This window comes from Coregonus lavaretus, assembly GCF_964263955.1.
Source record: "Coregonus lavaretus genome assembly, contig: HAP1_SCAFFOLD_421, whole genome shotgun sequence".
In the NCBI taxonomy this organism is placed as follows: Eukaryota; Metazoa; Chordata; class Actinopteri; order Salmoniformes; family Salmonidae; genus Coregonus; species Coregonus lavaretus.
The window spans coordinates 100,898-122,976 of NW_028158552.1; the positions used below are offsets into that span (position 1 = coordinate 100,898).

At 45.5% G+C, this 22,079-nt stretch overlaps 1 protein-coding gene across 3 annotated transcripts in view; it reads right to left on the bottom strand.

Moving 5' to 3' along the window:
• Window positions 1–858: 858 nt before the first annotated feature.
• The window catches only part of LOC311123854 (transcription factor E3-like), a 41,712-nt gene continuing 20,491 nt past the window's right edge, over window positions 859–22,079 (bottom strand). For 2 of the 3 annotated variants that reach the window (XM_084198075.1, XM_084198077.1), the window contains exons 6-10: window positions 16,581–16,704; window positions 15,269–15,325; window positions 15,076–15,151; window positions 14,276–14,423; window positions 859–6,910 (exon numbers count right to left, since the gene is read on the bottom strand). In XM_084198075.1, the coding sequence (XP_084054201.1) occupies window positions 6,452–6,910; window positions 14,276–14,423; window positions 15,076–15,151; window positions 15,269–15,325; window positions 16,581–16,704 (864 nt within the window). In that variant the 3' untranslated portion in view covers window positions 859–6,451. The remainder of the gene's footprint in view (window positions 6,911–14,275; window positions 14,424–15,075; window positions 15,152–15,268; window positions 15,326–16,580; window positions 16,705–22,079) is intronic. The other variant, XM_084198076.1, reaches the window with a different exon arrangement.

The following is a 22,079-nucleotide window of genomic DNA, read 5'->3' on the forward strand; positions in this document are numbered from 1 at the left end:
GGCTATTGGCTACTGCATTGCTCTACCAGAAGAGATAGTCTAATATATAGTACCAGTCAAAGGGGTTGGACACACCTACTCATTCCAGGGTTTTTCTTTATTTTTACTGTTTTCTACATTGTAGAATAATAGTGAAGACATCAAAACTGTGAAATAAATCATGTTAAACTAATAAAAGCGTTAAACAAATCAAAATATATTTTATATTTGAGATGCTTCATAGTAGCCACCGTTTGCCTTGATGACAGCTTTGCACACTCTTGGCATTCTCTCAACCAGCTTCATGAGGTAGTCACCTGGAATGCATTTCAATTAACAGGTGTGCCTTCTTAAAATGTTAATTTGTGGAATTTCTTTCCTTACTGCGTTTGAGCCAATCTGTTGTGTTGTGACAAGGTAGTGGGGGTATACAGAAGATAGCCCTATTTGGTAAAAGACCAAGTCCATATTATGGCAAGAACAGCTCAAATAAGCAAAGAGAAACAACAGTCCATCATTACACACCTCCAGGCTGTTTAACACTTTTCTGGTTACTACATGATTCCATGTGTTATTTCATAGTTTTGATGTCTTCACTATCATTCTACAATGTAGAAAATAGTAAAAATAAAGAAAAACCCTTGAATGAGTAGGTGTGTCCAAACTTTTCACTGGTACTGCAGTTTGCTATCAGACAAAGAATCCCCTTGGTTGAAATGAGCAGCATGCACTCACACACGTGACAGAGTCACATATATTTAAAAGAGAAAATGATAAAAAGTATATATATATATTAAAACATTTTTTTCGAATTAAGGCCAAATATATGCAATATGTTTACATAATATATAGCATATAATGTGTACATTACACAGAAAATATTTGTAAATAAATGTATTGTTCCAGAACATTATGCTATATCGAGTTATTATACACTATTTATATTTACATACATAAACTAAACACAATACAGATTGAATATGCATATGACAGAACTTAAACCGCAGTTATAAAACATATTTCCTAACATTCCCTAATGCTTTATCCATATACTGTATCTTACAGGGCTGTAATGATAAGTGACTTTACTAAATTCTACTCGACCACCTATAGGTATATTGCTTTTCTATGAAAATAAATGACAGAGTAAAGTATGCACAGAAGTCAGAAATGACAGAGTAAAGTATGCACAGACGTCAGAAATGACAGTGTAAAGTATGCACAGAAGTCAGAAATGACAGAGTAAAGTATGCACAGAAGTCAGAAATGACAGAGTAAAGTATGCACAGACGTCAGAAATGACAGAGTAAAGTATGCACAGAAGTCAGAAATGACAGAGTAAAGTATGCACAGAAGTCAGAAATGACAGAGTAAAGTATGCACAGACGTCAGAAATGACAGAGTAAAGTATGCACAGAAGTCAGAAATGACAGAGTAAAGTATGCACAGAAGTCAGAAATGACAGTGTAAAGTATGCACAGACGTCAGAAATGACAGTGTAAAGTATGCACAGAAGTCAGAAATGACAGAGTAAAGTATGCACAGAAGTCGAAAGTTAGAACCAAAACAGAAGAGTACAAACAGTCAATAGCCTTCTAGAGTAAATGAGTTTGACACAGTAACCATTTGGCTGCATGTGGTTGTTAAATCTGTCTTTCTGTGCAAGGACAGAAAGAAAGACAGTCACTACTGTTTCCAACATGAATGTCTCATGTGCATAGTTGGAATACATGAAAGAGAATGAGTGTACTGAAATCAGAAAGGAATAGATCAATTAAAATCCCGGTAGGTACAGCTACAAGTAAAAATATATTACAGGTGAATTAAAAGTGTTATCTTGGTCAAATAAAAACAAAAATGATTCATCATGATATGTAGTAGTCGGCGTGGTCATCCAGCCAGTGGGCATATATATATATAAAACATCAGCCTGGACTCCAGACCGAACCCATGGTGAAACCATAGAGTTAGATAGATGACTCATCTTTGTGTCTGTGTTATTAAGGGTTATATCTAGCTAGAGTCCTCTATCTCTATGGGTGAAACGCAGCATATGAGGTTGGACATAGGCTAAACAAACATCACCAATGTGAAGGAAGTATCTGTCATGGTATGAATCAATGTAAAAGACTCAAAAACAGAAACTTAAGAATGGGAAGCATAGAAATAGCTCACATAGAACAGATATACCACTTCTTAAGAGTATGACAGATCTATAACTCAGATTTCTATGTGAATTTGGTCGGGTCACCCAAAAAGTTACATATTGCAGCTTTAATACATTCATTAAAAAAAACTATCTCATCACGTTCTGAGTTTTTCTTTAAATTGCTGAATTCCTGAACTAATTTGACCCAGGCAGGAACACAGAGAGGCTGGAACACAGAGAGGCAGGAATACAGAGAGGCAGGAACACAGAGAGGCAGGAATACAGAGAGGCAGGAACACAGAGAGGCTGGAACACAGAGAGGCAGGAACACAGAGAGGCAGGAACACAGAGAGGCAGGAATACAGAGAGGCAGGAATACAGAGAGGCAGGAACACAGAGAGGCAGGAATACAGAGAGGCTGGAACACAGAGAGGCAGGAACACAGAGAGGCTGGAACACAGAGAGGCTGGAACACAGAGAGGCAGGAATACAGAGAGGCAGGAATACAGAGAGGCTGGAACACAGAGAGGCAGGGAACACAGAGAGGCTGGAACACAGAGAGGCAGGAACACAGAGAGGCTGGAATACAGAGAGGCAGGAGCACAGAGAGGCTGGAACACAGAGAGGCTGGAACACAGAGAGGCTGGAATACAGAGAGGCTGGAACACAGAGATAAAACCTTGTAGATCAAGTTGAGAGCTACTCTTACCGGTCTTGCTATTGAGGACTACAGAACAACGTGCCTACAAACACAGCATTGTAACTGTTCCGTCTCCTGTACAGCTGGCTGCTCAGCCTAGTTTTCCTGAGTGACTCTTGACACACTTTAATAGCATACCAACACACAACGATCATCTAGATTATACAACATGTTTACCAATAAAAGGTGCTGCACTTTAATCGTCATAAATGGCACCCTACGTGAGAATGCTGTTCATTGACTACAGCTCAGCGTTCAACACCATTGTCCCCTCCAAGCTCGTCACCAAGCTTAGGACTCTGGGTCTGAACACCTCCCTCTGCAACTGGATCCTGGGCTTCCTGACGGGACGACCCTGAGGGTCGGCAACATCACCTCCGCCACGCTGACCCTCAACACGGGGGCCCCTCAGGGGTGTGTGCTCAGTCCCCTCCTGTACTCCCTGTTCACCCACGACGACATGGCCATGCACGACTCCCAACACCCATCATCAAGTTTGCTGACGACACGACGGTGGTAGGCCTGATCACCGGTCGACGATGACTCAGCCTATAGGGAGGAGGTCAGTGACCTGGCGGTGTGGTGCCGGAGCAACAACCTCTCCCTCAACGATGAGTCAGCCTACAGGGAGGAGGTCAGTGACCTGGCGGTGTGGTGCCGGAGCAACAACCTCTCCCTCAACGTCAGCAAGACCAAGGAGCTGATGGTGGACTATCAGGAAACGGGGGGGGCAAGCACCCCCCCCATCCACATCGACCGGGCAGCAGTGGGGTAGGTAGACAGCTTCAAGTTCCTCTGTGTCTAAATCACTAAAGACTTAAAATGGTTGAAAAAGTTTGCCATGGGGCCCTCAAATCCTCAAACAGTTCTACAGCTGTACGATTGAGAGCATATTGACTGGCTGCATCACCGCCTGGTATGGCAATAGCACCGCCCTCGATCGCATGGCGCTACAGAGGGTGGTGCGGACAGCCCAGTCCATCACTGGTGCCATCCAGGACCTCTATACCAGGCGGTGTGAAGAGAAGGCCCGGGAAATTGTCAAAGACACCAACCACCCAAGCCATAGTCTATTTCCTCTGCTGTCGCACAGTAAGAGGTACCGGTGCATCACGTCTGACACCAACAGGCTCCTGAACGGCTTCTATCCACAAGCAATACGACTGATGAATAGCTGACAAAATGGCTACAGACTGAGTTTACCTTGTATCTTTATTTACCTTTTATTTCAGTATTTGCACTGTCTCTATGCACACTCACAGGGCCCTACACACTCACACACACTGTCACTCCAACACTCACTCACTCCATCATCTGCTCACTCACACATAACATGCACATATACTTAAACTGACTCTATACACACGCACTCACACACACATACAAGCTGCTGTTACTCTGTTTATCTCATATCCTGTTGCCTAGTCACCTTACCCCTATACATATCTACCTCCATCACTCCAGTATCCCTGTCCCCTTACCCCTATACATATCTACCTCCATCACTCCAGTATCCCTGTCCCCTTACCCCATACATATCTACCTCCATCACTCCAGTATCCCTGTCCCCTTACCCCTATACATATCTACCTCCATCACTCCAGTATCCCTGTCCCCTTACCCCTATACATATCTACCTCCATCACTCCAGTATCCCTGTCCCCTTACCCCATACATATCTACCTCCATCACTCCAGTATCCCTGTCCCCTTACCCCTATACATATCTACCTCCATCACTCCAGTATCCCTGTCCCCTTACCCCTATACATATCTACCTCCATCACTCCAGTATCCCTGTCCCCTTACCCCTATACATATCTACCTCCATCACTCCAGTATCCCTGTCCCCTTAGCCCTATACATATCTACCTCCATCACTCCAGTATCCCTGTCCCCTTACCCCTATACATATCTACCTCCATCACTCCAGTATCCCTGTCCCCTTACCCCTATACATATCTACCTCCATCACTCCAGTATCCCTGTCCCCTTACCCCTATACATATCTACCTCCATCACTCCAGTATCCCTGTCCCCTTACCCCTAGACATATCTACCTCCATCACTCCAGTATCCCTGTCCCCTTACCCCATACATATCTACCTCCGTCACTCCAGTATCCCTGTCCCCTTACCCCATACATATCTACCTCCATCACTCCAGTATCCCTGTCCCCTTACCCCATACATATCTACCTCCATCACTCCAGTATCCCTGTCCCCTTACCCCTATACATATCTACCTCCATCACTCCAGTATCCCTGTCACCTTACCCCTATACATATCTACCTCCATCACTCCAGTATCCCTGTCCCCTTACCCCTATACATATCTACCTCCATCACTCCAGTATCCCTGTCCCCTTACCCCTATACATATCTACCTCCATCACTCCAGTATCCCTGTCCCCTGACCCCTATACATATCTACCTCCATCACTCCAGTATCCCTGTCCCCTTACCCCTATACATATCTACCTCCATCACTCCAGTATCCCTGTCCCCTTAGCCCTATACATATCTACCTCCATCACTCCAGTATCCCTGTCCCCTTACCCCTATACATATCTACCTCCATCACTCCAGTATCCCTGTCCCCTTAGCCCTATACATATCTACCTCCATCACTCCAGTATCCCTGTCCCCTTACCCCTATACATATCTACCTCCATCACTCCAGTATCCCTGTCCCCTTAGCCCTATACATATCTACCTCCATCACTCCAGTATCCCTGTCCCCTTACCCCTATACATATCTACCTCCATCACTCCAGTATCCCTGTCCCCTTACCCCTATACATATCTACCTCCATCACTCCAGTATCCCTGTCCCCTTACCCCTATACATATCTACCTCCATCCTCATTGCTATTCACAGAACTAGCCAATAACAACCAGACATACTAATAGGTTAATATCTATGTAAGGTGTATCTATCCTTTTAATGCTATAGAACAGCTCAACTCCATAGATGTATTCTATATTCCATTACAAGCATAGAGATAAAAATGGATTGCATCATCACCATAAGGGGTCAGGAATTATTTCTAGACATTCTAGTCTAAACTAAGACTAGGGTTGCAAAATTCCTTTAACTTTCCAAATACCCACGTTTTTTTCTCTCAGAAATCCCGGGTTGGAAGATTCCTAGAACCAGAAGACAATAGGCAGTAAACCCTACTGTTGGGATGGAAAGACTGGGCCATGCAGGGTGTGTGGAGGCCCCACCGCCAGTCTGCAGTCCTCTGGAAAGTTTAGAGCCTTCAGTCTCTCCTGCTGAATCCCAAATGGACTCCCTAGTTTAGAGCCTTCTGTCTCTCCTGCTGAATCCCAAATGGACTCCCTAGTTTAGAGCCTTCTGTCTCTCCTGCTGAATCCCAAATGGACTCCCTAGTTTAGAGCCTTCTGTCTCTCCTGCTGAATCCCAAATGGACTCCCTAGGCACTCCTGTAAATCTGAAAGGACGGAGGATTGATATAAGCACTCTGGTATGATTCTGCTGGCTGGAATGTTTTGCCATGATTACTCCTTTCCAATTCTCTCAGATCTACATTACGTTTCTAAGGGTGTAGGGTTTAGTCTAGGGTGTAGGGTCTAGGAGTCGGTTTGGGACTGAGCCCAGTCACAGGTCTTCCTCCATGCTGAAGCTGCTCCTGCGACTAGATGTCTTGGAGGCTCCTGGGGAGACGGAGGAGAGCAGCGGGTCTCTGCCCCCAACAGAGGACATCCCCACCCCCCTATCGTCCATCAGGATATCCCCCAGACCCATGTCCGGCAGCAGGGAGGCGTGGAAGGCTGCGGACGACGGGTCGTCCAGCTCAGAGAAGCTCAGAGAGTCCAGATCCAGGGGGCTGGCCATGGTCATCAGACCAACCGGGGAGGCCGAGGGGGGTGGAGACAGGAAGGAGGGGGAGGCGGCCTGGAGGCCTGGGCCACCACTCAGGGAGAGGAGGGTCCTGGAGAGGGCGTCGCCCGTGCTGGGGTCCAGGGACTGTGATAGGCTTAGGTGTGAGGAGGAGCTGCCCTGGGAGGAGGAGGCGGGGGTGGAGAGGCCGTGGAGGCGGGCCTGCAGCTCAAGCTCCTGTAGAGAGAATCAACAGACAACAATAGCCAACACAAAAAACAGCCCTTAGACATGCATTATTCACAGGTTTTCATTCCTTATTACCTTATTGCTTAATTATTGTACAGTAGAAATAGTAGAGGCCCTGGAACACTGCCCTGGGGGACGCCAGAGTTGATTGATTTTTCCCTGAGACAATTTACCATTTACCTTCCAAAGACCCTTCCCTCCCAGTCTCCAACCCCAACCCTTCCCTCTCAGTTTCCAACCCCAACCCTTCCCTCCCAGTCTCCAACCCCAACCCTTCCCTCTCAGTCTCCAACCCCAACCCTTCCCTCTCAGTCTCCAACCCCAACCCTTCCCTCCCAGTCTCCAACCCCAACCCTTCCCTCACAGTTTCCAACCCCAACCCTTCCCTCCCAGTCTCCAACCCCAACCCTTCCCTCTCAGTCTCCAACCCCAACCCTTCCCTCCCAGTCTCCAACCCCAACCCTTCCCTCCCAGTCTCCAACCCCAACCCTTCCCTCCCAGTCTCCAACCCTTCCCTCCCCTCCCAGTCTCCAACCCTTCCCGCCCCTCCCAGTCTCCAACCCTTCCCTCCCAATCTCCAACCCCAACCCTTCCCTCCCAGTCTCCAACCCAAACCTTTCCCTCCCAGTCTCCAACCCCAACCCTTCCCTCCCAGTCTCCAACCCCAACCCTTCCCTCTCATTCTCAAACCCTTCCCTCGCAGTCTCCAACCCCAACCCGTCCCTCCAAGTCTCCAAACCCAACCCTTCCCTCCCAGTCTCCAACCCCAACCCTTCCCTCCCAGTCTCCAACCCTTCCCTCCCCTCCCCTCCCAGTCTCCAACCCTTCCCTCCCCTCCCAGTCTCCAACCCTTCCCTCCCAGTCTCCAACCCCAACCCTTGCCTCCCAGTCTCCAACCCAAACCCTTCCCTCCCAGTCTCCAACCCCAACCCTTCCCTCTCATTCTCGAACCCTTCCCTCCCAGTCTCCAACCCCAACCCTTCCCTCAGTCTCCAGCCCCAACCCTTCCCTCCCAGTCTCCAACCCCAACCCTTCCCTCCCAGTCTCCAACCCCAACTCTTCCCTCAGTCTCCAACCCCAACCCTTCCCTCCCAGTTTCCAACCCCAACCCTTCCCTCCCAGTCTCCAACCCTTCCCTCTCAGTCTCCAACCCCAACCCTTCCCTCTCAGTCTCCAACCCCAACCCTTCCCTCCCAGTCTCCAACCCCAACCCTTCCCTCCCATTCTCCAACCCCAACCCTTCCCTCCCAGTATCCAACCCCAACTCTTCCCTCTCAGTCTCCAACCCCAACCCTTCCCTCCCAGTCTCCAACCCCAACCCTTCCCTCCCAGTCTCCAACCCTTCCCTCTCAGTCTCCAACCCTTCCCTCCCAATCTCCAACCCCAACCTTTCCCTCCCAATCTCCAACCCCAACCTTTCCCTCCCAATCTCCAACCCCAACCTTTCCCTCCCAGTCTCCAACCCCAACCCTTCCCTCCCAGTCTCCAACCCTTCCCTCTCAGTCTCCAACCCTTCCCTCTCAGTCTCCAACCCCAATCCTTCCCTGTCAGTCTCCAACCCTTCCCTCTCAGTCTCCAACCCCAACCCTTCCCTCCCAGTCTCCAACCCCAACCCTTCCCTCCCAGTCTCCAACCCCAACCCTTCCCTCCCAGTCTCCAACCCTTCCCTCCCCTCCCAGTCTCCAACCCTTCCCTACAAGTCTCCAACACCAACCCTTCCCTCCCAGTCTCCAACCCTTCCCTCCCAGTCTCCAACCCAAACCCTTCCCTCCCAGTCTCCAACTCCAACCCTTCCCTCTCATTCTCCAACCCTTCCCTCTCATTCTCCAACCCTTCCCTCCCAGTCTCCAACCCCAACCCTTCCCTCCCAGTCTCCAACCCCAACCCTTCCCTCCCAGTATCCAACCCCAACTCTTCCCTCTCAGTCTCCAACCCCAACCCTTCCCTCCCAGTCTCCAACCCCAACCCTTCCCTCCCAGTCTCCAACCCTTCCCTCTGTCTCCAACCCTTCCCTTTCAGTCTCCAACCCCAACCCTTCCCTCCCAGTCTCCAACCCCAACTCTTCCCTCTCAGTCTCCAACCCCAACCCTTCCCTCCCAGTCTCCAACCCCAACCCTTCCCTCCCAGTCTCCAACCCTTCCCTCCCAGTCTCCAACCCTTCCCTCCCAGTCTCCAACCCTTCCCTCTCAGTCTCCAACCCTTCCCTCTGTCTCCAACCCTTCCCTTTCAGTCTCCAACCCCAACCCTTCCCTCCCAGTCTCCAACCCCAACCCTTCCCTCCCATTCTCCAACCCCAACCCTTCCCTCTCAGTCTCCAACCCTTCCCTCTCAGTCTCCAACCCCAACCCTTCCCTCTCAGTCTCCAACCCCAACCCTTCCCTCCCAATCTCCAACCCCAACCTTTCCCTCCCAGTCTCCAACCCCAACCTTTCCCTCCCAGTCTCCAACCCCAACCCTTCCCTCCCAGTCTCCAACCCTTCCATCCCAGTCTCCAACCCTTCCCTCTCAGTCTCCAACCCTTCCCTCCCAGTCTCCAACCCTTCCCTACCCTCCCAGTCTCCAACCCTTCCCTCCCAGTCTCCAACACCAACCCTTCCCTCCCAGTCTCCAACCCTTCCCTCCCAGTCTCCAACCCTTCCCTCCCAGTCTCCAACCCCAACCCTTCCCTCCCAGTCTCCAACCCAAACCCTTCCCTCCCAGTCTCCAACTCCAACCCTTCCCTCTCATTCTCCAACCCTTCCCTCTCATTCTCCAACCCTTCCCTCCCAGTCTCCAACCCCAACCCTTCCCTCCCAGTCTCCAACCCCAACACTTCCCTCCCAGTATCCAACCCCAACTCTTCCCTCTCAGTCTCCAACCCCAACCCTTCCCTCCCAGTCTCCAACCCCAACCCTTCCCTCCCAGTCTCCAACCCTTCCCTCTCAGTCTCCAACCCTTCCCTCTGTCTCCAACCCTTCCCTTTCAGTCTCCAACCCCAACCCTTCCCTCTCAGTTTCCAACCCCAACCCTTCCCTCTGTCTCCAACCCCAACCCTTCCCTCCCAGTCTCCAACCCCAACTCTTCCCTCTCAGTCTCCAACCCCAACCCTTCCCTCCCAGTCTCCAACCCTTCCCTCCCAGTCTCCAACCCTTCCCTCTCAGTCTCCAACCCTTCCCTCTGTCTCCAACCCTTCCCTTTCAGTCTCCAACCCCAACCCTTCCCTCCCAGTCTCCAACCCCAACCCTTCCCTCCCATTCTCCAACCCCAACCCTTCCCTCTCAGTCTCCAACCCTTCCCTCCCAATCTCCAACCCCAACCCTTCCCTCTCAGTCTCCAACCCCAACCCTTCCCTCCCAGTCTCCAACCCCAACCCTTCCCTCCCAGTCTCCAACCCTTCCCTCCCAGTCTCCAACCCTTCCCTCTCAGTCTCCAACCCTTCCCTCCCAGTCTCCAACCCCAACCCTTCCCTCCCAGTCTCCAACCCTTCCCTCTCAGTCTCCAACCCTTCCCTCCCAGTCTCCAACCCCAACCCTTCCCTCTCAGTCTCCAACCCTTCCCTCTCAGTCTCCAACCCCAACCCTTCCCTCTGTCTCCAACCCCAACCCTTCCCTCTCAGTCTCCAACCCCAACCCTTCCCTCTCAGTCTCCAACCCCAACCCTTCCCTCTCAGTCTCCAACCCCAACCCTTCCCTCCCAGCCTCCAACCCCAACCCTTCCCTCCCAGTCTCCAACCCCAACCCTTCCCTCCCAGTCTCCAACCCTTCCCTCCCAGTCTCCAACCCTTCCCTCCCAGTCTCCGACCCCAACCCTTCCCTCCCAGTATCCAACCCTTCCCTCCCAGTCTCCAACCCCAACCCTTCCCTCCCAGTCTCCAACCCAAACCCTTCCCTCCCAGTCTCCAACTCTAACCCTTCCCTCTCATTCTCAACCCTTCCCTCCCAGTCTCCAACCCCAACCCTTCCCTCCCAGTCTCCAACCCCAACCCTTCCCTCCCAGTCTCCAACCCTAACCCTTCCCTCTCAGTCTCCAACCCCAACCCTTCCCTCCCAGTCTCCAACCCTTCCCTCTCAGTCTCCAACCCTTCCCTCTCAGTCTCCAACCCTTCCCTCTCAGTCTCCAACCCTTCCCTCTGTCTCCAACCCTTCCCTTTCAGTCTCCAACCCCAACCCTTCCCTCCCAGTCTCCAACCCTAACCCTTCCCTCTCAGTCTCCAACCCCAACCCTTCCCTCCCAGTCTCCAACCCTTCCCTCTCAGTCTCCAACCCTTCCCTCTCAGTCTCCAACCCTTCCCTCTCAGTCTCCAACCCTTCCCTCTGTCTCCAACCCTTCCCTCTCAGTTTCCAACCCCAACCCTTCCCCCTCAGTCTCCAACCCCAACCCTTCCCTCCCAGTCTCCAACCCCAACCCTTCCCTCCCAGTCTCCAACCCCAACCCTTCCCTCCCATTCTCCAACCCCAACCCTTCCCTCTCAGTCTCCAACCCTTCCCTCTCAGTCTCCAACCCCAACCCTTCCCTCCCAATCTCCAACCCCAACCTTTCCCTCCCAGTCTCCAACCCCAACCCTTCCCTCCCAGTCTCCAACCCCAACCCTTCTCTCCCAGTCTCCAACCCCAACCCTTCCCTCCCAGTCTCCAACTCCAACCCTTCCCTCCCAGTCTCCAACCCTTCCCTCCCAGTCTCCAACCCCAACCCTTCCCCACCAGTCTCCAACCCTTCCCTCCCAGTCTCCAACCCCAACCCTTCCCTCCCAGTCTCCAACCCCAACCCTTCCCTCTCATTCTCCAACCCTTCCCTCCCAGTTTCCAACCCCAACCCTTCCCTCCCAGTCTCCAACCACAACCCTTCCCGCTCATTCTCCAACCCTTCCCTCCCAGTCTCCAACCCCAACCCTTCCCTCCCAATCTCCAACCCCAACCCTTCCCTCTCAGTCTCCAGCCCAACCCTTCCCTCCCAGTCTCCAACCCTTCCCTCCCAGTCTCCAACCCCAACCCTTCCCTCCCAGTCTCCAACCCCAACCCTTCCCTCTCAGTCTCCAACCCCAACCCTTCCCTCTCAGTCTCCAACCCCAACCCTTCCCTCTCAGTCTACCTAGGTGTCAGTATTACCTGTATACGTAGCAGTAGGTTACGGTCAGTATTACCTATATACGTAGCAGTAGGTTACGGTCAGTATTACCTATATACGTAGCAGTAGGTTACGGTCAGTATTACCTGTATACGTAGCAGTAGATTACAGTCAGTATTACCTGTATACGTAGCAGTAGATTACAGTCAGTATTACCTGTATACGTAGCAGTAGGTTACAGTCAGTATTACCTGTATACGTAGCAGTAGATTACAGTCAGTATTACCTGTATACGTAGCAGTAGGTTAGAGTCAGTATTACCTGTATACGTAGCAGTAGGTTACAGTCAGTATTACCTGTATACGTAGCAGTAGGTTACAGTCAGTATTACCTGTATACGTAGCAGTAGGTTACGGTCAGTATTACCTGTATACGTAGCAGTAGGTTAGAGTCAGTATTACCTGTATACGTAGCAGTAGGTTACGGTCAGTATTACCTGTATACGTAGCAGTAGGTTACAGTCAGTATTACCTGTATACGTAGCAGTAGGTTACGGTCAGTATTACCTGTATACGTAGCAGTAGATTACAGTCAGTATTACCTGTATACGTAGCAGTAGGTTACTGTCAGTATTACCTGTATACGTAGCAGTAGGTTACGGTCAGTATTACCTGTATACGTAGCAGTAGATTACAGTCAGTATTACCTGTATACGTAGCAGTAGGTTACAGTCAGTATTACCTGTATACGTAGCAGTAGGTTACAGTCAGTATTACCTGTATACGTAGCAGTAGGTTACGGTCAGTATTACCTGTATACGTAGCAGTAGATTACGGTCAGTATTACCTGTATACGTAGCAGTAGGTTACAGTCAGTATTACCTGTATACGTAGCAGTAGGTTACAGTCAGTATTACCTGTATACGTAGCAGTAGGTTACAGTCAGTATTACCTGTATACGTAGCAGTAGATTACGGTCAGTATTACCTGTATACGTAGCAGTAGGTTACAGTCAGTATTACCTGTATACGTAGCAGTAGGTTACAGTCAGTATTACCTGTATACGTAGCAGTAGGTTACGGTCAGTATTACCTGTATACGTAGTAGTAGGTTACTGTCAGTATTACCTGTATACGTAGCAGTAGGTTACAGTCAGTATTACCTGTATACGTAGCAGTAGGTTACGGTCAGTATTACCTGTATACGTAGCAGTAGGTTACAGTCAGTATTACCTGTATACGTAGCAGTAGGTTACGGTCAGTATTACCTGTATACGTAGCAGTAGGTTACAGTCAGTATTACCTGTATACGTAGCAGTAGGTTACAGTCAGTATTACCTGTATACGTAGCAGTAGGTTACGGTCAGTATTACCTGTATACGTAGCAGTAGGTTACGGTCAGTATTACCTGTATACGTAGCAGTAGGTTACAGTCAGTATTACCTGTATACGTAGCAGTAGGTTACGGTCAGTATTACCTGTATACGTAGCAGTAGGTTACAGTCAGTATTACCTGTATACGTAGCAGTAGGTTACAGTCAGTATTACCTGTATACGTAGCAGTAGGTTACGGTCAGTATTACCTGTATACGTAGCAGTAGGTTACAGTCAGTATTACCTGTATACGTAGCAGTAGGTTACAGTCAGTATTACCTGTATACGTAGCAGTAGGTTACGGTCAGTATTACCTGTATACGTAGCAGTAGGTTACGGTCAGTATTACCTGTATACGTAGCAGTAGGTTACGGTCAGTATTACCTGTATACGTAGCAGTAGGTTACAGTCAGTATTACCTGTATACGTAGCAGTAGGTCAGTATTACCTGTATACGTAGCAGTAGGTTACGGTCAGTATTACCTGTATACGTAGCAGTAGATTACAGTCAGTATTACCTGTATACGTAGCAGTAGGTTACAGTCAGTATTACCTGTATACGTAGCAGTAGGTTACGGTCAGTATTACCTGTATACGTAGCAGTAGGTTACAGTCAGTATTACCTGTATACGTAGCAGTAGGTTACAGTCAGTATTACCTGTATACGTAGCAGTAGGTTACGGTCAGTATTACCTGTATACGTAGCAGTAGGTTACGGTCAGTATTACCTGTATACGTAGCAGTAGGTTACAGTCAGTATTACCTGTATACGTAGCAGTAGGTTACAGTCAGTATTACCTGTATACGTAGCAGTAGGTTACAGTCAGTATTACCTGTATACGTAGCAGTAGGTTACGGTCAGTATTACCTGTATACGTAGCAGTAGGTTAAGGTCAGTATTACCTGTATACGTAGCAGTAGGTTACAGTCAGTATTACCTGTATACGTAGCAGTAGGTTACGGTTGCTGTGCTCCAGTTTCCTCTGCCTGTTCTCCATCTCCTTGGCTCTCTGCTGCTCCTTCTGCAGCCTCCTGATGTAGTCCACAGACGCCTTCAGGATGGTTCCCTTGTTCCAACGCGTCTCCCTGTCTCCGTAGCAGGGGGGTCAGTGAGGAGAAAGGAACAGTGGCATGATTAGATACTATGTTGTAGCAGGGGGGGTCAGTGAGGGGAAAGGAACAGTGGCATGATTAGATACTATGTTGTAGCAGGGGGGGTCAGTGAGGGGAAAGGAACAGTGGTATGATTAGATACTATGTTGTAGCAGGGGGGGTCAGTGAGGGGAAAGGAACAGTGGCATGATTAGATACTATGTTGTAGCAGGGGGTGTCAGTGAGGGGAAAGGAACAGTGGCATGATTAGATACTATGTTGTAGCAGGGGGGGTCAGTGAGGGGAAAGGAACAGTGGTATGATTAGATACTATGTTGTAGCAGGGGGTGTCAGTGAGGGGAAAGGAACAGTGGCATGATTAGATACTATGTTGTAGCAGGGGGGGTCAGTGAGGGGAAAGGAACAGTGGCATGATTAGATACTATGTTGTAGCAGGGGGGGTCAGTGAGGGGAAAGGAACAGTGGCATGATTAGATACTATGTTGTAGCAGGGGGGGTCAGTGAGGGGAAAGGAACAGTGGCATGATTAGATACTATGTTGTAGCAGGGGGGGTCAGTGAGGGGAAAGGAACAGTGAGATGGTGAAATATGTACAGTAGCACTTTAGCAGGGGGGGGCTACTCACGGGTCACTCGATTTGGGGATGAGAGCTCCCAGTTCCTTGATGCGATCGTTGATGTTGAACCTCCTCCGTCTCTCAACTAGGAACAACCGTAACATGTCAACATTATCACCAAGCTGGTGACCAACTGTTAGACCTAATGAAATACATTTCAAATATGGTTTCCGTTGGCAGTAAAGTATTGATCTATACTCACTCTGGTTATGGTTGTCCTTTTTCTGTCGCTCCTTCGTCATAGCTTTAACCTCCACCTCTAGAAGGAGACAATATCAAATCAACATTTCGCACTCCAATATCAGTACAGTGTGGGTTGCTAAAGACTGCTTGAAACGTAAATAAAACATAGATTTAAAAAACAGTATATGCATATGTTCAGAATGTCAAAAGACGCTAAAAGTCATAAGACACATAACGGATGGTGAGTATGCCGTAGAGATGAAACGGAAACATGACTGCAGGTCTACTGAAGGCTGAGGCAGAGGAACAGGGTGGGACTGACTGACTGGACAAGGGAAGTTGAGCAATGCTGAGTAAGAACTTTAAAAAGAAAAGAGAGGGGAGGAAAGAGAGGGGGAGGAGAGAGAGAGGGGGAGGTGAGAGAGTGGGGGAGGAGAGAGAGGGGGAGGAGAGAGTGGGGGAGGAGAGAGAGGGAGGGAGGGAAGAGAGAGGGGGAGGAGAGCGAGGGGGAGAGGAGAGAGAGAGGGGGGAGGAGAGAAGGGGGGAAGAGAGAGGGGGGAGGAGAGAGAGGGAGGGAGGGAGAGAGAGGGAGGGAGAGAGAGGGGAGGAGAGAGAGGGGGAGGAGAGAGAGGGAGGGAGAGAGAGAAGTCAGAGAGAGAAAGAGAGAGACAGACACAGAAACAGGGACAGAGTAAGAGAGAGATCGACAGACAGGAAGTTGAGATAGAGAGGATTGGGAGATGACAGAGAGAGATAGACAGACAGGTGTTATTGAGTGTTATTTAGAGAGGAACTTTTTACAGACAGAAAGAGAGACGGAGAGATAGAGAGAGAGGGGGGGAAGAGAGAGGGGGGAGGAGAGAGGGAGGGAAGAGAGACGGAGAGAGAGAGAGAGAGAGGGGGGGAAGAGAGAGGGGGGAGGAGAGAGGGAGGGAAGAGAGACGGAGAGAGAGAGAGAGAGGGGGGGAAGAGAGAGGGGGGAGGAGAGAGGGAGGGAAGAGAGACGGAGAGAGAGAGATAAGAGCTAGAGGGGGTTATATAAGCAATAAGGCCCGAGGGGGTGTGGTATATGGCCAATATACCACGGCTAAGGGCTGTTCTTATGCACGACGCAACGTGGAGTACCTGGATACAGCCCTTAGCCGTGGTATATTGGCCATATACCACAAACCCCTGAGGTGCCTTATTGCTATTATAAACTAGTTACCAACGTAATTAGAGCAGTAAAAATAATATAATATACCATGGCTATCAGCCAATCAGCATTTCAGGGACTCGAACCACCCAGTTTATAATGAGTGTTAAGTGTGTTTTAGAGAGGAACTCTTTACCAGTACCGGTTAACTCAGTCTTGACGTTGTGCAGGTCAGCAGGACAGGAGTTTGAGACGGCGATGGTAGGAGCAGCCATCCCTCCACTGCTGTACACATCCAGCATGTTGCCTGACACTGGCAGCTGCATTCACACAACAACAACAACAAGTCACAAGGTGTAAACAACAACAACAACAACATCATCATCATCATAAAACACACACAACAGCTTTCAGAGGTCATCATTCAAGCAGAAGCCGTTGAAAATGCAGTAAAAGAAGAACATGTTGTGATATCGGAGGTCTAAGAGCTACATTGACTATTGGTAAGTCTGAACAAACCAGGAGACGACTCCACTGATAACCTCCCTGGAACATTGATAATGTGAATTCCAGACTTTTTCTAATGTCTACAAAACAGACAAGATGAGGGTTGCAAAACTCCAATATCTTTTCCCAAATTCCCTGCTGGTTCTCCAGATATCCTGGTTGAAGAGTCCTGGAATGAGGAGGGAATAAAACACAAACTCTGGAATACTCCAACCAGGATATATTAAAAAGCTGGTCATTTGGGGAAATTACTGGGATTTTGCAATTCTAGCCAAGGTCTATCTGCTACTGCCACGGTCTAACTTCTACTGCCACGGTCTAACTGCTACTGCCACGGTCTAACTGCTACTGCCACGGTCTAACTGCTACTGCCACGGTCTAACTGCTACTGCCAAGGTCTGACTGCTACTGCCAAGGTCTAACTGCTACTGCCACGGTCTAACTTCTACTGCCACGGTCTAACTGCTACTGCCACGGTCTAACTGCTACTGCCACGGTCTAACTGCTACTGCCAAGGTCTAACTGCTACTGCCACGGTCTAACTGCTACTGCCACGGTCTAACTGCTACTGCCAAGGTCTAACTGCTACTGCCACGGTCTAACTGCTACTGCCACGGTCTAACTGCTACTGCCATGGTCTAACTTCTACTGCCACGGTCTAACTGCTACTGCCATTGTGGGCTACTAGTCACTCTCACCTCTCTCTTCCCAATGAACAGGATTCAACCTCTAACCAAATAGACACTGTATATTATTTTCATTCAAACACCACAACCAAAACGGACTGTTGTATATCATGAAATGTAATCAAGTAATAAACAGACTGTTGTATATCATGAAATGTAATCAAGTAATAAACAGACTGTTGTATATCATGAAATGTAATCAAGTAATAAACGGACTGTTGTATATCATTAAATGTAATCAAGTAATAAACGGACTGTTGTATATCATGAAATGTAATCAAGTAATAAACGGACTGTTGTATATCATGAAATGTAATCAAGTAATAAACGGACTGTTGTATATCATGAAATGTAATCAAGTAATAAACGGACTGTTGTATATCATGTAATGTAATCAAGTAATAAACGGACTGTTGTATATCATGTAATGTAATCAAGTAATAAACGGACTGTTGTATATCATTAAATGTAATCAAGTAATCGCTCAACGGTCAATATGACAAACACTATCTACTATTCACAACTGGAGCCTCAGTTTCATTAACAGAATACAGTAATAAACATGTTAGCATGTCTACATATCAGTTTCATTAACAGAATACAGTAATAAACATGTTAGCATGTCTACATATCAGTTTCATTAACAGAATACAGTAATAAACATGTTGTTAGCATGTCTACATATCAGTTTCATTAACATAATACAGTAATAAACATGTTGTTAGCATGTCTACATATCAGTTTCATTAACAGAATACTGTAATAAACATGTTGTTAGCATGTCTACATATCAGTTTCATTAACAGAATAAAGTAATAAACATGTTGTTAGCATGTCTACATATCAGTTTCATTAACATCAGAATACAGTAATAAACATGTTAGCATGTCTACATATCAGTTTCATTAACAGAATACAGTAATAAACATGTTGTTAGCATGTCTACATATCAGTTTCATTAACATCAGAATACAGTAATAAACATGTTAGCATGTCTACATATCAGTTTCATTAACAGAATACAGTAATAAACATGTTGTTAGCATGTCTACATATCAGTTTCATTAACAGAATACAGTAATAAACATGTTGTTAGCATGTCTATATATCAGTTTCATTAACATAATACAGTAATAAACATGTTGTTAGCATGTCTACATATCAGTTTCATTAACAGAATACAGTAATAAACATGTTAGCATGTCTACATATCAGTTTCATTAACAGAATACAGTAATACACATGTTGTTAGCATGTCTACATATCAGTTTCATTAACAGAATACAGTAATAAACATGTTGTTAGCATGTCTACATATCAGTTTCATTAACAGAATACAGTAATAAACATGTTGTTAGCATGTCTACATATCAGTTTCATTAACAGAATACAGTAATAAACATGTTAGCATGTCTACATATCAGTTTCATTAACAGAATACAGTAATAAACATGTTGTTAGCATGTCTACATATCAGTTTCATTAACAGAATACAGTAATAAACATGTTGTTAGCATTTCTACATATCAGTTTCATTAACAGAATACAGTAATGAACATGTTGTTAGCATGTCTACATATCAGTTTCATTAACAGAATACAGTAATAAACATGTTGTTAGCATGTCTACATATCAGTTTCATTAACATAATACAGTAATAAACATGTTAGCATGTCTACATATCAGTTTCATTAACATAATACACTAATAAACATGTTAGCATGTCTACATATCAGTTTCATTAACATCAGAATACAGTAATAAACATGTTGTTAGCATGTCTACATATCAGTTTCATTAACAGAATACAGTAATAAACATGTTAGCATGTCTACATATCAGTTTCATTAACAGAATACAGTAATAAACATGTTAGCATGTCTACATATCAGTTTCATTAACATAATACAGTAATAAACATGTTGTTAGCATGTCTACATATCAGTTTCATTAACAGAATACAGTAATACACATGTTGTTAGCATGTCTACATATCAGTTTCATTAACAGAATACAGTAATAAACATGTTGTTAGCATGTCTACATATCAGTTTCATTAACAGAATACAGTAATAAACATGTTGTTAGCATGTCTACATATCAGTTTCATTAACAGAATACAGTAATAAACATGTTGTTAGCATGTCTACATATCAGTTTCATTAACAGAATACAGTAATAAACATGTTAGCATGTCTACATATCAGTTTCATTAACAGAATACAGTAATAAACATGTTAGCATGTCTACATACCAGTTTCATTAACAGAATACAGTAATAAACATGTTGTTAGCATGTCTACATATCAGTTTCATTAACAGAATACAGTAATAAACATGTTAGCATGTCTACATATCAGTTTCATTAACAGAATACAGTAATAAACATGTTGTTAGCATGTCTACATATCAGTTTCATTAACAGAATACAGTAATAAACATGTTGTTAGCATGTCTACATATCAGTTTCATTAACAGAATACAGTAATAAACATGTTGTTAGCATGTCTACATATCAGTTTCATTAACAGAATACAGTAATAAACATGTTGTTAGCATGTCTACATATCAGTTTCATTAACAGAATACAGTAATAAACATGTTAGCATGTCTACATATCAGTTTCATTAACATCAGAATACAGTAATAAACATGTTAGCATGTCTACATATCAGTTTCATTAACAGAATACAGTAATAAACATGTTGTTAGCATGTCTACATATCAGTTTCATTAACAGAATACAGTAATAAACATGTTGTTAGCATGTCTATATATCAGTTTCATTAACATAATACAGTAATAAACATGTTGTTAGCATGTCTACATATCAGTTTCATTAACAGAATACAGTAATAAACATGTTAGCATGTCTACATATCAGTTTCATTAACATCAGAATACAGTAATAAACATGTTGTTAGCATGTCTACATATCAGTTTCATTAACATAATACACTAATAAACATGTTAGCATGTCTACATATCAGTTTCATTAACATCAGAATACAGTAATAAACATGTTGTTAGCATGTCTACATATCAGTTTCATTTACAGAATACAGTAATAAACATGTTAGCATGTCTACATATCAGTTTCATTAACAGAATACAGTAATAAACATGTTGTTAGCATGTCTACATATCAGTTTCATTAACAGAATACAGTAATAAACATGTTGTTAGCATGTCTACATATCAGTTTCATTAACAGAATACAGTAATAAACATGTTAGCATGTCTACATATCAGTTTCATTAACAGAATACAGTAATAAACATGTTGTTAGCATGTCTACATATCAGTTTCATTAACATCAGAATACAGTAATAAACATGTTAGCATGTCTACATATCAGTTTCATTAACATAATACAGTAATAAACATGTTGTTAGCATGTCTACATATCAGTTTCATTAACAGAATACAGTAATAAACATGTTAGCATGTCTACATATCAGTTTCATTAACAGAATACAGTAATAAACATGTTGTTAGCATGTCTACATATCAGTTTCATTAACAGAATACAGTAATACACATGTTGTTAGCATGTCTACATATCAGTTTCATTAACAGAATACAGTAATAAACATGTTAGCATGTCTACATATCAGTTTCATTAACAGAATACAGTAATAAACATGTTGTTAGCATGTCTACATATCAGTTTCATTAACAGAATACAGTAATAAACATGTTAGCATGTCTACATATCAGTTTCATTAACGTCAGAATACAGTAATAAACATGTTAGCATGTCTACATATCAGTTTCATTAACAGAATACAGTAATAAACATGTTAGCATGTCTACATATCAGTTTCATTAACATCAGAATACAGTAATAAACATGTTAGCATGTCTACATATCAGTTTCATTAACAGAATACAGTAATAAACATGTTGTTAGCATGTCTACATATCAGTTTCATTAACAGAATACAGTAATAAACATGTTAGCATGTCTACATATCAGTTTCATTAACAGAATACAGTAATAAACATGTTAGCATGTCTACATATCAGTTTCATTAACATCAGAATACAGTAATAAACATGTTAGCATGTCTACATATCAGTTTCAAGATAAACCTGAGCCTGTAGACAGATACAACGTCAAAATCAATTCAGTGAGAAACCTAAACAAATCCAGACGAACTCAAAACCCAAATTCTTATCTCAACTAACCTCTTCAAAACACAAACGACTCTAATTCATTTCATAGAAACTCCACAGAACAACATTTATTTTACCTGGATCATCTTATTTATGGTGTTATGCTGCTGCTCCAGAACAACCAGAATCCTCATCTTTCTCCTGCCAAACCAAACCGCTCTCACTTCCCCTTTCTCTCTGAACCGACGGTTGAGAAATGGCCAAACGTCGTCAGGGGGGGGGAAAGAAACACCTCTCTCTCTCTCTCTCTCTCTCCGGTCCACGGTTAGCTAACCCTTAGTCTCCACAGTTAAGCGATCAGCGTTCTACACACAGGTTGACTG